General features: G+C 49.6%; 4 protein-coding genes across 4 annotated transcripts; 3 read left to right on the plus strand and 1 right to left on the minus strand.

Annotated features, from left to right (window-relative positions):
• Positions 1 to 1,487: 1,487 nt before the first annotated feature.
• On the plus strand, positions 1,488 to 4,472 carry Pmar_PMAR018081 (histone deacetylase, putative). Its single transcript, XM_002780985.1, has 6 exons — positions 1,488 to 1,673; positions 1,809 to 1,963; positions 2,120 to 2,277; positions 2,350 to 2,538; positions 2,588 to 4,095; positions 4,148 to 4,472. The coding sequence occupies exons 1-6, from the start codon at positions 1,596 to 1,598 to the stop codon at positions 4,244 to 4,246; spliced, it is 2,187 nt and encodes a 728-aa protein (XP_002781031.1). The 5' UTR covers positions 1,488 to 1,595; the 3' UTR covers positions 4,247 to 4,472.
• A 1,782-nt stretch (positions 4,473 to 6,254) lies between these two features.
• Positions 6,255 to 7,724, minus strand: Pmar_PMAR018082 (hypothetical protein; the record flags this gene model as incomplete). Its single annotated transcript, XM_002780986.1, has 2 exons — positions 6,947 to 7,724; positions 6,255 to 6,903 (listed from the first exon to the last, which is right to left on the minus strand). The coding sequence occupies exons 1-2, from the start codon at positions 7,684 to 7,686 to the stop codon at positions 6,255 to 6,257; spliced, it is 1,389 nt and encodes a 462-aa protein (XP_002781032.1). The 5' UTR covers positions 7,687 to 7,724.
• A 474-nt stretch (positions 7,725 to 8,198) lies between these two features.
• Positions 8,199 to 9,499, plus strand: Pmar_PMAR018083 (hypothetical protein). The gene is made up of 7 exons (XM_002780987.1): positions 8,199 to 8,318; positions 8,388 to 8,551; positions 8,595 to 8,737; positions 8,791 to 8,904; positions 8,954 to 9,015; positions 9,063 to 9,162; positions 9,260 to 9,499. The coding sequence occupies exons 1-7, from the start codon at positions 8,212 to 8,214 to the stop codon at positions 9,395 to 9,397; spliced, it is 828 nt and encodes a 275-aa protein (XP_002781033.1). The 5' UTR covers positions 8,199 to 8,211; the 3' UTR covers positions 9,398 to 9,499.
• Positions 9,500 to 9,790: 291 nt separating this feature from the next.
• Positions 9,791 to 11,622, plus strand: Pmar_PMAR018084 (conserved hypothetical protein; the record flags this gene model as incomplete). The annotated part of the gene is made up of 12 exons (XM_002780988.1): positions 9,791 to 9,855; positions 9,898 to 9,988; positions 10,029 to 10,093; positions 10,155 to 10,281; positions 10,338 to 10,434; positions 10,480 to 10,548; positions 10,652 to 10,814; positions 10,861 to 10,958; positions 11,001 to 11,131; positions 11,173 to 11,284; positions 11,332 to 11,429; positions 11,479 to 11,622. 12 exons carry the CDS (start codon positions 9,791 to 9,793, stop codon positions 11,620 to 11,622), a joined length of 1,260 nt encoding a protein of 419 aa, XP_002781034.1.
• Between the last annotated feature and the right edge of the window lie 5,317 nt (positions 11,623 to 16,939).

Consider the following 16,939-nt stretch of genomic DNA (forward strand, 5'->3'; position numbering starts at 1 on the left):
ATTATTAAGAGAACGAGACCATCGCCGAATGCTAGCGCTCATGTGTCTTGAAATCATATTTTCTCGACATATCCCGCTAAGAGTGTGTGAGGCACCGTCATTATTGCGAAGTGGAATGCCGTCGTGTTGCTCTGAGATAGAGCTATTTCGACCCGCCCAGATCAGTTGGGATCTGCCTGATAACAGTAGTGAGACTCATAGTGCGGACTCTCACAATGGGGAACTGACAATGCAACACTGCCGTTAGACTATTTGAACTCGTAAAGCAGATTTGGATATAGCCCATAGGATGGTTTCATCGCAGTCTCACCAGACGGCTACTCGCACAACTTGGAGGTCCGACTGGATAGAGTCTTGCCATATGAGATACTCACAACGACTACCTCAACTGAGGATGGTCGTTCGCTGCAACGATAGCTTTCCTATATACTCGGTCCCCTCACTGTGTGGTTCACCTCATCGACTTCGGAATCGCTCTTAGCCCGAGCACTCCAATGGGTCTAGCCTCTCCCGGAACCTTTATAATCGAAGCCATAGTTTGCGTGTCTTATGAAGGTGGTCAACACTTGAGCATATGCCGGCTACGCCTTAGACCATCCGCAGCGAGCAATGTGAAGATCATGTGTGTAGGATTATCCTACGTGAACTTATAATGTTCCCGTCAACTTGACCGGCTTTCCAGCTTGTCTCAGGCTAGCAATGTGCGTGAAAATGATTAACCTCGCTCAAATGCCATTTCCGTCACAGTTTCCGAACTTTGTTCTGAGAATTCCTCTCTTATCATTGGGTCGGGAGCGTCGACTAGCAAACGGTATTTTGGCAACTTCCGGTGTAGGATCTCTAATCCTCTACTTCGGACGTTCGTGCGCCGTGACGCTATTCGATGTACCAACATTACTTTCGGATTGTGGACATGAAAACCACCGATCGCCAGTGTGACTGGGCGGATATGATATTCTATGTTTCAGCTAACCTATTGTTCCGCCAAGAGAGTCCAACTAGTGACTATCCCTTGGCGGAGAGAGTGACGCTCCGGCTAGTGCTTACGAAAACTTGAGCGTGACTTGAGGGCGACTGGTGAGTAGCTCACTCAGCGACCAGACGGATCGCGCTCGAGACGCGCTCAGCATCGTTTCTCTATTGCAACGCATACCTTCCATCTAATGAGCGGGGCTCATTCTCCACTAATCGCGGGGGATTGCCTTGCGATAACTTATGGTTGACTCAGAGGGAGTCCAGCATGCTGTCTTACTTATTGTGTGCTCGCGTGCAGTCGCTGTGAGGCATCGGTAACATCTCATATTCGCTTCCTTGGGACGGTCGTACGCGCTAATTATAGCATCTGCAACGGTTGTCTTGCTTTTGGGGATGATTTGATTCTCTCAAGGTTTCGCATTCTGGAAGTGGCATCAGGTTTGCCTTCAAAAATTCACAGTTTCGCTATGAACGAGCCGGCCAGGCTATCCCACATAGACGAGAGGCTTTTTCCATCTCTGAAACCCCTCTCAGGGAACGCCTTGGTTGGTGTCCTGATTCAGAGGAAGCGATCCACAACTAATGAGCTGACAACCCGTAGGGTTAGTCCTCGGTTTCAAATGAAAATTGGGGAGGTCATCCACCACTATGAAGATAGTGACCTTCTCATCGTCCAATACCGAGACGGCTCGCGGGAGGTGAGTCTGATGCATCCAACAACTTCACCCATGTTACGTCTCCTCTGCCTTCTCATTGCTTCCACCGGCTTCTCTACCAACCTTGAGCATGCTCGGGGGTGGCTTTGTCTCTCACTACTATCCCCTCGGTATCAGGTTCTCACTGAGCACGAGGTGAAGGAGTTCGCACTCCCTGGTAACGCCTACGTGATGATGGGGTATGACAAGCCCTCGCTCCGCACAAAACGAGGGAGCTCGTCGTCTACCGAAGCATCTGGCAAGCCGTCTGACGAGTCCCCATCTAAAGCAGTGTGAGTATCTCTTCATCGGGAGTTGACGTTGAAGCTAGACACATCGCATGTGCTGCGATGATTTTTACTTGACCGTATAGGCGTTCCTCACGGGGGTCCGCCAGGCTGGCTTCTTCCTTACATTGACACTCTTTGATTCCTTCGTCCATGTCTCAGGATCGCTACCCCAGGGAATCCGAGGGTCGATAGCAAAGATAGAACACCACCCAACGTGGCGATGACTCCCAAGCCCTTGACGAGCTCAGCAACTGCGAGAGCATCTAGGCCGTCTAAGAAAAGAAAAACTTCAAGTCTCCCAACAGCACTTCTGGAGAGTGAGTATTATGAATCAATTGCTGTCCTCCTGGCCCTTGTGATTGGTCCTTGCCTGGAGGATGTCCTTTCAGCGCCGGCTCGTAAGTCGTCTCCCTCGTCCTCTACGGGTCGTTCGGCAAGTCCACCGATCTTCTCGCCTGACTACAGCGGTTCGCCTGGGACGGACATGCATGCTAATGACGAAGTGCAGATTCTCTCGCCTGCCGACGATGCAGAAATCGTCACACTGGAGGACGGCGATCCCGCGTTGTCTCGCGCAGGTGGGTTCAACCCTCACATGTTGCCCGTTGCCATATATCCGTTCCATAGGTGCCTTGAATTGTTACTACAATCCTCTGTTTGTGAAGCACATAGGTGTTGGTCCAGACACGGCTGGTCAATGGCTGAGGCACTCTATCTTGGCCTTGCGTCCCTCGATAAATACTGGTCGTGTGAGACTCATCACCAAACCGTCCGCTAGGGTCTCAATCAAGGACATTGCTGCCGTTGGTGTGCACTCTGAAGCATACCTGCAAGGCCTTGGTGCTGTTGACAAATGGCTCAAGGGGAAGTCTCATGAGCTGAAGAGAGAAGTCGTCCTCGACCTTTGTAGCGATGCTTGTCGAGACATAATGAAGCAGGCCACTGGCCGGAAATTGGGGCTTGCCCTCAGTCCCCGTGAGTGCATCATGGACCGCCACACTCTGGACGTCGGTCTCCTCTCATGCGGTATGATGAGAGACGCTCTTATCGAACTTCTCGGAAGACGTGACTGTTATGATGGTGGTCGGTCAGAGCGTGCGCCGAAGTCGACACTTGTGCTCACCAGGACAACCGGTCATCAAGTTCCCGTCTTCCTGGGGCCTGAGGACGAGCGGGTTATCTCTGAACACCTACGTTGTGAGTCGTGTGACCGATCAACAGATGAGAGCAAGATGCTCGTGTGTGACAATGATGCATGTCAGAGAGGCTATCATATTGGGTGCCTTTCTCCCCCTCTATCATCGGATGTTCTGAAGGACCCCAATTTCAGTGAGCAGCAGTGGTTTTGCCCTCACTGTGAAGGAAACATATTGCACGCTGACGAGGAGGAGTCGGACAGTGAGAGTGAGGCCGAAAATGAGCTACTTGCTTTGGACCTCGATCTCAACAAGCACGGTGGTCCAATGAACGTGAAGCCAGGGGACGAGGTCGCCTGTGGTGGACATTTCATCAACTCGGTTGCTTTTGCGATCAAGAGCGTTCGTGCATCCCGTAGGGTATCAAGGGTCGCGATCCTAGACTTTGGTCTGTACCACGGCTGTGGCAACGAATGGTTGTTTTACCGAGATCCGAGTGTACTTACTATGTCCCTCCATCGTTATGGTAGAAATAGACGGGGAGAGACTATACTACCCGGTACGGGCTCCCACAAGAGACTCGGCGAGAAGTGTGCTCTCGGCAAGAATATCAATTTGGAGGTTCCCGCAGGCTGGGGTGATTTTGAGTACGTTTCCAGTGTCCGCGAGATTTTGATTCCAATTCTGCAGCAATATCGACCAGAAGCGATAGTTTTGGTGACAACCTTTGATACGTTGGATTCCAGCAATACTCAGCGTTGCTATTTGAGCAGAGATGCTGATTTGAAGCTCACGCCTGGTTTTTTCGAGTGGCTCCCATGGGCAATTAGAACTTCCTTGCCGGAAGCATCAGTCCTGGCCTCAGTGGAGGGTGGATATGATCCCTTGCGGATGGGTGAAGTTATGAGGTGTTTCTCGGCTGGTCTTGCGGGACCCACGGGGGGCAAAGGAGCACCCGTCGAGTTCGAGAAAGCGACCGAGGAAGCCCAAACTACTAGAGTAAGATTAATTCGTACAATGCGATAGTTTGTCATGGTTCGTATGTTCTTAGGCCGATTGGGAGGCTCATGTGTCCCCTCAAGTACGGTTATATCGCTCAGCTGGATGGAAACTGGAGAGTCCATCTGCCAGCGGCGAAGGACGGAATTGACTTTCGTTCTCTTGCCTTCGATAGCCTAGCAGTGAAGTAGATATATGGGACAGTGCTCATAAGGCACCGTCTCCCTCTTTACCATTATATAATATTTTCCCGACGGATTTCACCCGTCATCAGACGTTACTTCTAAATCAAATGCCTAACCTCTTGCCTTCATCATCAACACACTGTCGACAATCTCTGTACTGTCTGACGTATAATATTTTGTTCAATACCAGCAAATGGATAATGTATGTGCCGACGCTCAAGCTAGACGCCAGCTCGAGTTTATAGTAGGTCAATTGTTGAGTCTGTTCGGCTAGATTTGTCTGATGGCTATACGCCGCGACAGGAGCATGGTTGGTGAATCTCCGCTGTTGAGTACAATGCACTATTCGCGAATCTATCTTTATACTCGCATTGACACTTGCATACGATATTCACCCATGATTGACACTTGCATATGATATTAACACGCTCACCTTACCGAGTCATCGGTATGAAACTGCCGTCGCCCATTGTTCAAACTATATCGTTTGGGTTTCCGGACCAACCTATCATTTAGCCAGTGGAGCACCAACTAGTTCGAGCATCCTCGTCAGGCGAACCTGGAATTCCCATGATACACACCGCAAGAGGCGCTGGTACTGTCGCATGCTCTCTATCACCAACGCTGATTCATCATGCCGGGTGTATTCAACATAGTAGTCAACTGAGAAAACGCTGAAAATACGTCTGAAAACGGGCTCATCGATAAAGACCTGGGTTGATAGCACATTCATGGTGTGGCAAATTGTGCTGCCTTTAAAAGCATGCATATCTTGTAATTCGAGATCATCAGTCCCTCAAGTCAGGTCAGAGGTGCCGTGAACTGTTCTGAATGTGCTAATTACCCTTTGAGGAGGCACTTTAGTGAAATGACTGTATCTTTTATTACGCCAAGTCTCACCCACCAGTGATGTAACATCACTGATGCTGTCACATAAAAGAGAAGTACAAAGTGATATAACATTCTTCTTCGAACCACTCTTTCAGACTGGTTGCCCAGAAGGTCTTAGACTGCATAGAGTCGAGTCACAATCACCCCATTCATCAAGTTTAACGAATAACGCAACAGACTATATCTTTGTAACCGTTGATGACTTATGAAAGAGACAGCAATGTTAGTAGCATAAAATGCCACCCCATACTTCAGCGTACACAATATCCAACGAAGACACGCCTTATACTCCGCAAAGCCACGGTTCAAGCAGCGAACAGAGAGAGACGACTAAGAAAATACTGGAATTGATGTCGATTATACTCCAGAGACATTTTCGTCAACCGATCAATGCGAGCGAGTCAGGCAAAACACCAAAATAGCATCAACATTACCGTGACCGCTACGCAAACCTATCCCAGTGCTTCTTCATCGAAGTAGCTACTCATAAGTTGCTTTCGTAGTAATAACTACCAGATGTTGGTAACACACGAGAGGATAACGCGGACTACAATATTATGGACGGATAGACCTCTTCAGAATCATCATCTTGACTCAGATCGAAACAAGAAATTATCGCGGCAAATATTATCGATACTCAAACACCATACAGTCCTGCCGATCATTTCGACTCAATAACCCTCGCACAATGAGATGATAAACGACGTCATTAGCGGCAGCAACAGTTGTCGATTTTGCATAGTAACGACAACAGACGTTCACGAAGATGGGAGATAGAACACACTCATGATGACTGCTTAAGCTGGCAAACTGCCACGGTTCCTCAACAACACATATCATATCATCTACTAAGTTATAAAGGAGGAGTATCTGATTGTTTTCAGTTACCCACTAGGAATCGCGTGTTGAACCTTAATAGCAGCAGCATTAGCAGCAGTACTGATAGCTTCATGGTCATCATAGAAATACCACCAACGCGATCTCTCTAGAAGAAATACTACACTACAAGACCAGTGGAGTTGTATCATCATAGGTCCAATTGGCAACTGAGCTGCTGCAAATAGACCTTCATACAGAGGAATGCTACTGGAGCCAATCCAGTAGCTCCAAAGAGACAACCAATTCGTCGAACTTTATCGCTTGCACTACACCACTGTCTTTAGAGGCGTCACCTTTGTCTGTGTTGAGCTTGGCCGCATCGAAGTCGACATAGAACGCATTACCCATGAGGACCTTTGTACCACTACACAGGTCACCAATACTGATACGGAACTTCATACGAGCTCCTTGAGGACAGTCCAGCTCTACAGCAACACACCCAGGAGCCGATTTGCCGTTGATGCCGAACGGGAAGAACTTGAACTTCATCGGAGGACCAGGTGTGAAGTCATCGAGGGGCAGTCGAAAGGTTGCACTAACCAAGCCTCCACCAGGGGCTACGGTCTTCAACTGATCACGGACGGCTCCCAAGTTCCAACTAACTTTACGAAGTTGCGCGTTGACACGTACTCCTTGTTGGAGATGGGCATTTCTGAAGAGCTGCTCGATACTGCTGGTGTTAGAGCCGAAGGACTTGGACTGGATCGAAGATTGGGGAGACTTCTGCTCTTGCTTATTATGCGGTACGAATGGTGGCGCAGTAGCAGACAGCGAAGAATGGCGAGGTACGAAGGCGGGGGCGTTAGCGGACAACGGAGTAGTGGGATGACGAGAATTGTCGTTAGACGAATGCCTAAAAACAGAGATTGAGACAAAGACAAGGAAGTCAAACTTACTTGGCCGACTTATCACTGCTCTCGCTATTAGAGGGTTGATGGGTGAGCATGCCACCATCACTGGTGGTGGCTGCCTCCATCTGAGCTTGGGCGTGAGCGAGGAGACTGGTGAGAGCGATTTTCTGTTGTTGCTTCGTTGAAGCATCTTCAGGCTTCTTAGGACTGCCGATGTGTAGCTGCTTCTTGATCAAGGCAGTAGCGTCGACAGCAGGTGCTGCTCCGGTTGTTGGGATGGAGGGGGAAGCCATTACTAAGCGGGCGTCCATGGTCTCAATAGAATTGAACTTGCCATGCTCATCTTTAATTTCCCATCTAAATCCAGAATCAGACTCGTTCACACGTTTCACGCACCGAGCCACGACAGATAAGTTACCACCTTCAGCCGAGCTCTCGTCTAGTGAGCCCACCACCCAGCCAGCCAACCCCTTCCCAGGAGGTTCAGGGCCCCCTAGTTCCGGGTGACCTTCGCCATAACACATGATTCTCTTGGGCCCGTCGGAGTTTCCCACAGCGATTTTTGTATAGCAGAATTGCCACTTCTTGTCGAGGTTGTCCTCACCGGAGGGTTGAAGCACATATCCTCCATTGACATCATCAGCGTGAGGACCAGTAGCACCAGTTAGCTGAACATGGCTCGGGAAGGGCACACCAGCGTTACCGGGGAGGTGGGCGGTGGTAACGGCAGCTCCAGCAGGCTTACCAGTAGAGTTATGAGTAGTACTCGCAGCGACTAGAGGCATGTGATTTGCTCGATAGGCTTTATCACATCAACTAGAGCAACACACGGTCCCTGTATCGAGAGAAGCCAAACCGAACACGCGACACAAGCTAGTAGACAACGCAGGATCAATCCGAGGGGAATGTGAGAAAAACGAAGTTGTCACGTCTATACATAATGAAACCTACAGTCCAATGATTCAAGGAAAGCGGAGATGAACGAGAGCTAGGACTAGTACCCTATGGTAATGGGTGAGGTGATCGATTATCACATTGACCCAAAAGAAATCCCAAGATTGTCCCAACGAACATGGTCAACAACTTCTGATGTATCCAACCCTCCAGGGGCCGTATAAGTACGTCTCGACTACCTGCTTGAGGGGCCGCACTCAGTAGTTGAACCCGAGTATCCAAGGAAACAGCCAATCGCGGCGAGCGAGACACTCTCACAGCGGAGCGAAGTTCAAATCTGCGGTTCACTATTTTCTGTCACTTCGAGGCTCGGATTCTTGGACCGTCTAACGTGCCTTTTTTGAGTTCCTTGACTAATGGCATCTCTCGAAACTGTGAATCCTCACTCCTCCAGCTTTGTGCCGAAGGTGTACGAAGCACCAGAAGGAGCTTCACCGAAGGAACAGTCCCTTGCAAAATGGAAGTACTACGGCGAGCCGTTTATCTCGTCAGGCCGAGCGTGGTCAGTGCGTGTCCAGCAGCCATTGGTTAGGTCGGCAGTCGGGTGTCCTATTTATGAAGATGCGAAGCCTCGCCTGACGTTCGAGTTCAACTATCACGATTTCGTATTGGCGGATGTTCGACTCATGCGCCTGCAGGACAGTGAGGATGGTGTCCGTCTTGAACTCTTCTATGATGGAGAGATCGCTGATGTTGGTAGGCCGCGAGTTCAATTCTCTGCTCCTGCATTCCGGATTAGGCACCGACCTTGTGGGATTCGTCAACGCCATTCAAGCATCAGTTTCAAAGGGTTTGCAGGAACGGAAAATGCAGAGGTTCCGACACATGCTCGAACGAAAGAATGCTGGTCATGTCGAGGAGTGGCAGAAGTATATGAAAGAGGTAAAGCCGAGTTCAACTGTGGGTACTGGTAGTGAAGTGTCGCTTGTTTGTAGACTAATGAAAAGGGCGATGTCGAGATTAAGTTGGATATTGATCTCAATGGAGCCACTTCGGCAGAGGATGATAATTCTCCTTTCCGAGAGGCTGGCTGCGTGCTCTCATTCGTGGTACTACTTCCGTTTGTCATACATTGGGACCACCAACACTGCTTTGTAGGCGGTATCAGTGACAGCGTCGCCCGGCACGGCAGACCTTTTGGGGGAGATATGTTTTCCTGAGTGAGCCGAGGTCGTTTTATGCCATCTCGATGTTCTGTGTGGTTGAGGTACTTTCTGGATAAGGACTGCTCTGAGCGCAAGGCTTTCATGGACAAGCAAGATGAGGCAACATTCCCACGCTGGCTTTATCTCTTCTTAATTCCAATTGTAATACTGGCGAGTTCCCGTCCTATCTCACCGTTGGTCGCTCCTTTGTGACGTGATAGAATAGAATTCGCCTTCAAATGTCTCTTTCCCTTTTCAGGCCATCTGCTTTGTCGCCGTCGTTTTTGCCTGGAGTAGGATTGCGCAGGTGTTGTATGACAAGTACTTCATCGCCAACGGGGACTTGCCTGACATGGGCACTTCTTCGGCTGCCTTGAACTTCACGACTGAGCTATGATGGTTTCTCTGTTCCTGCTGGCCTGCACTCAATACCACTTGTAATTTCGTAGCTTGTAAAGCCTAGCATACATCACCGCTGTTCAGTTGCACCGTTTCGTGTACTGAGTCTTGTCTCGAGTTGTGTCGTAGTCAGAGGTGTGGTATTCGGGAGGCTCGAGATAAGAATGTGGATGCTCGGCCCAGCTTGCTTATGCTCATGTGGCGATCTCCATGCCCTACGCTGAGATGCCACTTGGGAGTGTCCCCCTATTTACGAATATCGACGCGTCAATATGGCTATGTCGAACCAAAAGATCCGACGCAGTTGGCGGGTAATGACTATGGGAGACCTCAAGGCACGAGGCTATGACGCTTAGGTCTTTCGGGCCCTTATGTGGCCCCACGCACCAACATGACTCAACAGTCGGTCCTTGATACGATGCTGCCGAAAGAGCTTAAGAAAATGGACTTGACTCGGTAGCCTCGATTTAGCGTTGAGAAACTATTAGTGGCATGCAGGATCTACCAGATGATACCTCCTGGCGGTATGTCTGAGTTCTTTCTTAAACGTCTCCATAAGGCGATGCGGAAAGGGGGCAATCCAGCCAGAGTAGGCTAGCAGAAGTTTTGGTCGTGGATCATACCTATAGGTACTTGGGCTCTACAAACAATACCAAAGACGAGAAGATTACCCCTCGATGGAGTTCCTAGTCCGGTACTAACGGCAGCAGCGGTCTACTGATCGTAAAGCAGAGGATGACGACTGTATTCTGTAGGTGTATGATATGCCTTGGTTATTGCTTTGATTGGCACTCCTTCTGGTCGGTTCGGGACCGACAAGTCCTCACGTCTACGAAAATGTTCCGTTTTTTAGCCTCCGACCTGGTCAGTGGAGCTGATAAGGTACTACTGTGCCTTGGGATGGCGACCAGGTTGAAGTTGGTGTATGACCGGCTCAGATACGCCCCCGCGACCATCTGGGTCTGCTGTATGCCCTGGCGTGTCTTCACTATCGGCCGCCAGCTCTGGTTCCTATTATACTACAGGGGATCGAGAGTGAGCTCGTCGAGTATCGTCTACGCTAGTTTTAATTGGTATCAGGTAATATATCCCAGTACCGTCTAGAGGCTCTGGCCAATGCTGCACATAGCATGGCAGTGCTCGGTCTTGGTGACAAACAGGGCGAAAATAGGTTCAATTCTTTCCGGGGAGGGGACGGCAAAAGACGTAGTGCTATGGAGAGGTTGCAGAACGGTTGAATGTTGGGATTTAGACTCTAAGGAGCTGATGGTGGTCTACGAGTGTTACAACAAGGATTTCAGCGGCCTCTTGGAGCGAGTTGTGAGTGAGGCATTTGTACGTTATGGCAGTATACCGGAGGCTGGATCCATCAACGACTGGGCGCAGTTGGCTTATGCTATGACTTTGCACGGAATGTAGACCGGTTCACATTATCGGCCTAACGTAAGGGCTATCGGCCAGGTACGATCTCCAAGGTCCTTCGGGTGAGTTCATACTGCCTGCTTTCTTGGCTAACGCTTGCAGTGGGATAACGAGTGAGAAAATTGCAGACGGCATGGGTAGGATGGCGCTGATGAGTAAGTTTGATGTTCGTTGGGTAGGTTGGGCCGGATACCATTTGTATTTGACCTTGTACTCATTGGACGTCGAGAAGCCTGAGGTGGAAATCCCAGCGAAGAAGGCTGTGCCGATGGAAGTTCAGTTGAAACTGCACACAACGTGGCTCCGGAATGTAAGGAGCCGGACAAATGGTATCGGGAATGAGATTAGCAGATATTGCTACCGGCCCAACCGCAAGGCTCAGAGAAGCTACAGCTGGACGTTGACGCAGCTTTCAAGCGCACCAACACTCAAGCTCTCATCAACTGTAGTGTTGGACGTCCAGGTGCAATCGAGCCGCCGCTCGGTTCCTTTGTATTTTCCATTTCGCAGACGATGAGCAGCATACCATATTCGCTGGCCACAAACTTAATCCTGGAATAGCATTCGAGTACGACTATCTGCACCCAGTTGCGCCTGATACGCCTAAAGTGAGATGTGTCACGATGAGTGTGCATTCATTGATAGTCGTCTTGTTAGGTTTCTGGGATAGTAGCGCATAAGCTACGGCTTATGCGACACTTCGGTATCTACTCTGTTGTGGTGCATGACTGCTTCTGGAGCAAACTCACGGATGACCAGAAAGATGAACAAGTTGTAGTGTTACGAACAAAATTAGGGTGAGTGGATTCCATCGTTGGCGGAAGAGAGTAACGTTATCGAAGCTCAGTTACATTCACGATAAGGCGATGGAAGATAGTGCCGTGCGAGATCATCGCCAATCTCGGCATCGAGCGTCGCCACCCAACACGGGCTTGCCTTACTCAGGCGATATCCACCCGGTACCGGAACAGCAACGTGCTACCGCTAGGAAATGACATGTTTCCTCAAGTGCTGAGTTTCTGTAACTTCCCTTGTTTTGCGTGAAGTTACAATGCCAGATGTCTCTGACTGAGTCTTGATTATACAACAGACTGAAAGTATCCGTTTGTTATGAAAATTTCATAATGAAATAACAGTTGATTTCATAATTCACAGTCAAAAGTTGAGTCATAAATGAGAAAGCGTTAGGTGATCGGGACCGACCAACAGGATTCTAGATCCACTCAAGCTGCTGTAGTCTATCGGTCTCCGATAATCCCTGCGATATGCGTGTTTCGCCACTTCTCTCTGGACACAAGAATCTCACTAGTAGAGGAAAAGAGGCATCGACTCATTCATTGCGTCACGTATGGCCTCATTCCCAGTGGGATTCTCCCACCCTATGCATCCCAGTGAGATGAGTGCCTAACTCATCGGCGGCTGGGAGGTAGCTGAGCTGACGAAGGTGAGAGCAGAGCAGGAATGGATTTGGATTCGATGGGGGCTCATTCGACTCGAACAATTCGACGGTCCTCGCAGCGACCTGGCGGATTGTCAGGGTAAGATCACTTGTATAAAGTGGCACATTAGTTGTTGTTCAAAAGGATGCCTTTCGACATCCGGCTTAATGAGATTCCCGGTTATTGCCCGTAAGGGGATAGCAAAACGGGATCATTGTGTCAGAGCCGAGACCAAGATTAGTCATCTCGTTCTCGGTATGCGATAGGTAAATAATAATTATTTACTTCAATTATTGAAGTAGTAAACAGTGGTCACCAGTCACTGTCGGTGACGGAGACACTCTTTTGGGCACAGCGTGTCCTACCCAACACTGTATCTATATGTATAGATACACAGTGTTGAGTAAGTCGAAACTGTTTCCACACGCCTTACTATATTCGAATGCAGTTCATTGGTCTCCGTGATTTATCACTGATAAATTATCAGAACCCGGGGAACGTGAAGCGATGTACCCTGGCTAGGATCTCTATAGTCTGCAACGCTGAGCGTGCCTACGTATTAGCGCTCAAGAGTTTCTTGAAAAGAGGTGATTGTGCTGTAACTTACCTATTCACGTTCCGTGATTGAGGGATTTGGCCCTTGCGAGAGCTGCCGTCGTCGAGACTGCCGGTTGTAGATCACCTTCTTTGGTTACTTTGCTCGGAAAGATTTTGCCGAGATGTGACGTCTCCGTTAGATTATAGTATGACCATCATACCCAACATACTATACTCTTTCTGCCTTTAATATCGATCTAATAGATCGATATTAAAGGATAGTATCCCGTCCTCGGTATCGTTGTCGCAGGGAGCACTCCCTACAGAGAACTTCAAGTCTGTTTCCGGAAGATCAAGTCCCGCATCGATATCATATCGTGCAGGATGGTTGAACCATCATGGTTTCACTGTGTTCACAGACAATTTCTGTTGCGGCAGATTCTCCGACAGCACGCGATCTACTGAAGTCGATGCGTAGGGTATCCAATATCGGCTCCTGATGTGCAGCTCGTATACGTTACATCAGAACGTCCGCTTTTGACTTCATGCTCAACGCAAAGCTCTACTTTGCCATCTGCGCGGTATTGGAGGCTCCAATTTGGAGCACTTTCCGCTCGTTCGAGCAATCATTTTATATCTCCGGAAGGGAATCAGCCTGATTCAATCAGGAGCTTTTGAGGAGGCAGAGCGCGGAAAAAGCTGAAGTCGATGGAGGCAAGGATGCCAGTCCGACGACGTCCAGAAGCGTCTTGTCGTAAGACTCTCATGACGCTCTGTGCGTCAAACGCTACCAAATGTTGAGATGCTACAAAGACCGCTCAGTGTCACGGTGCCGATAATGGCTCGGTAACCTCACTAACAGAGGACTTCTGGATCAACTACACCAGTCTCTTACGACACATTGATGGCTCTTGGTCTAGTGACGAATCTTCGGAAAAGGAAGGAGTCTCCACTGGGTCGATCCGCTCCGGAAGGAGCTCTTCTTCAGCAGCCGAGGCTGTCTGCTGAGGTTGGACAGCGATGTCTGCTGAGGTTGGAGCGGTTTCGCTAGAGTTGACCTGTATTCCAGAACAATACAAGACTATCACACCATGTGATTCGCCAGACCTAAGACTTAGAGTCTAAAATTCAGACGTGGTCGAGCTGGATGCTGCTGATTCTGTCTAGCGGTATGATACCGCCGGTATCCCATTTGTTTGGCGATAAGATTCAGGCATGACACGCACGTACATTCCGCATTATCAGTAAGGATCTCCAGGGCGGATATTTTCAAAGACATTTCTACGAGTTGAGTTGAGCTATATACGTCTGCTCTGAAGCGGAATATGAACTCTTGAGCGAGCTAGTCTATGAGGCTACGGCTGTAGTACTAGTACGATAGCCTCACGATGAGCCTCCAATGGCCTGGTGAAGCATCGGCTGTATAGTGGCTGGCCGGATTCCCTCATCATCAATAAATCAGGGTGTCGGAAAAGGGGTTCCAAAACGGCCGAAAGTTTCAGAGGAAACTTTCCGGGAATTTTCCCGAAAGTTTCGGAAAGTTGGGCAACCCACACTGTGGGTCTCCGTCGCACGGCGCTTTCAAGGATGTGGCACGCCCCAAGACCGTCGTCGGTGAGCCTGACGGTTGGCCCTCGGCTCTGATTATCCTGAGGCGGCAATGGGTGTTCAGGAGTGCAGACGCACTTGGTTATGCACCAGCGATCGTTTTCTGGGGACTTTGCCCAGCTACACAGCTTCGCTTCCAATTTTGTCCTATCTGGTCACGCGCAGAATGCGGTCAGTATGGGGGCTATCTTGAGAGTGAGACGAGGGGCCACTCTGCAATCTAAAGTGGATATTTTTAATGGGTTATCAAATTTCGCCTTATCCCGTCGTCGGGCCTTGTACCAAAAAACCGTCGATCACTGGCGCGAGGAGACACTCTTCCGGTATGACCCGAGTCTGAAGGAATTGCCAGATTCCGAGCTTGCCATCCTTGATCCAGGGGGCCGGATGACCTATTACCTCTTGCGTAATAGGTTTATTACCGATTATCAGAGATGCAAACCCAGTTTGCTACAGGAACTCTCAGCTCACAAGGTTGACGGAGTCTCGAAGCTCGACCACAGCAGAGCTGCGTCGAAGAAGCTGACGATAATACGCGCTGGGGGGCTACATATGCTGTAGTATCGACGGCAATAATGTCATACATAATATCGGTGTCACAGGAGGCATTTCCTATAAAGAGCTTGAAGTCTGCTTCCGAGAGCTCAAGTCCCGTATGGATGTCGGGGAGGATGGACTCACTGTTTTCACGGACAATGCATGTTGTGGCAGCTCCTCCAGCTTACGATCGACAAAAGTGGATGCGTGCGGTATCCCAGATCGTCTCATCCAAACCAAATCAAATTGTTTGCATTCTATTCTACGCTTAACGCGGAGTTGCAATTTGCGATCCGTGCGGTATGGCAGCTTCTCCCGCTCGCTCAAGCAGGCCTCTTTCGTATCTCCGAAGGGGGATCTGGAGATTCTGAGGAGCCAGACTGCGAAGGAAGCTGGTGTCGATGGTAACAAAGATGCCAACATCCCGCCGACGTCCAAAAGTGTCTTACGTCGTTTTGTACCAAATGCTGAGATGCTATGGAGGCGGTTAGAGCGCGTGGTGAATTGCTATGTTGCGCTCGACGAGGAGGCCGCTCAGTGTCACGACGCCAATAATGGGTCGGTCACCTTTCTGACAGAAAACTTCTGGATGAAGTACACCAGTCTACTACGGCACATTGACAGCTCCTGTGCCAATGACGACCCTTCCTCTCAAGTTTACATCAAGGATGCGTCTGGCGCATACCGGTGTCGGAGATCTACCTCGCACTGCGAGTCGAGGCATTCCGTGATACGCCGCTCAATGGCATCTCTGACTCGGTGCGGGCCAGCTCTATGGGACGCTCGACTTTTCTGGGATGTCACTATGGCGCATCGGAGAACCACCGGTGGTGGTTCCCAACAACTCGGTGGTAGTCCACCACCGAGTTGTTGGGCGCGCCCGTCACTTCCATCCCTTTCATTCTCGAGGAGCTGAGTCTTACGGATGCCTCGGGCAAGCCGATGTCTTTCGTAGGGGATGGCAATAGTACTTTCGGCTCCGACTACTTGCGTGACGCAATTTGTGTCAGAGTGACAAGAAGTTGTACGACGATCTGTTCTGATGCACCTGAGACGGATGGAGATGAAGGTTGGGAATATACAGAGACAGAGGGTGAGGGACACCGGGAAGGGATGCCCACAAGGGGCCATTTTGTCGCCGTTGATCTTCGCTACAGTGGTACATAAAATCTGTGAGGAATGTTCCGAAGAATTGGAAAGAGTGCTGCCCAACTGTAGGGTGAGTATCCTCGGCTATGCTGACGATATTTACTTGTGCATTGAGCTCAAGGATCCGAGATCGTGTGAGCAGGCGGAGAGAATAATATCGGAGAGCCTAGACATTGTGGCGCGCATATCTGGGGAGTACGGCCTTCGGCTGAACCAAGCCAAAACAGCAATATGCTGCAACTTTAAAGGGTTGGAGGAACTACCGACGTATAACAAAAGCATGTAAATTCTCGGAATCACGCTCACAGCAACCCACAGCTTTACCCTGCACCTCAAGGAAAGATTACTGAAGGCCAGGCAAGTGACGAATAGGCTAATGTTTATGATTAAGGGGAGATATGGCCTGAACGTAAGGAACTGCCTAAGCATATTGGATAGAGTATTGGTACCCATAGCCACGTATGGTCTGGAGGTATGCTCGCTCAGCTTGTGTAACATATCGTACAAGCGGCAGATTGATTCAATCTACTGTGATTACCTCAGGAAGGCACTTAGGCTTCCGTCGGAAGCCTTCCGAGATCCACCCCGCTACCCTTCATTTATTTGGTGACAAACAGGGCACCGCTGAGCAGGAAGGTATTAGATGGCGTAGTAATACGCCATCATCATACCAAACCGGCAGATGTGCTAGTGAGCAAAAGATCGAAGAAGAAGAGAGAGAAGTGGGAGAGGGAGATAGAGGAGAGAAATATCCCAGCCGGATACGAAGGAGAGGTAGCCTGGAACTCCAAGTCGTATCTGGGGTATTCAATGGACATCCAGCTCTTTGCCGACAAGGAGAGCTCGAT

Source organism: Perkinsus marinus (genome assembly GCF_000006405.1).
Source record: "Perkinsus marinus ATCC 50983 genomic scaffold scf_1104296943930, whole genome shotgun sequence".
Classification (NCBI taxonomy): domain Eukaryota; phylum Perkinsozoa; order Perkinsida; family Perkinsidae; genus Perkinsus; species Perkinsus marinus.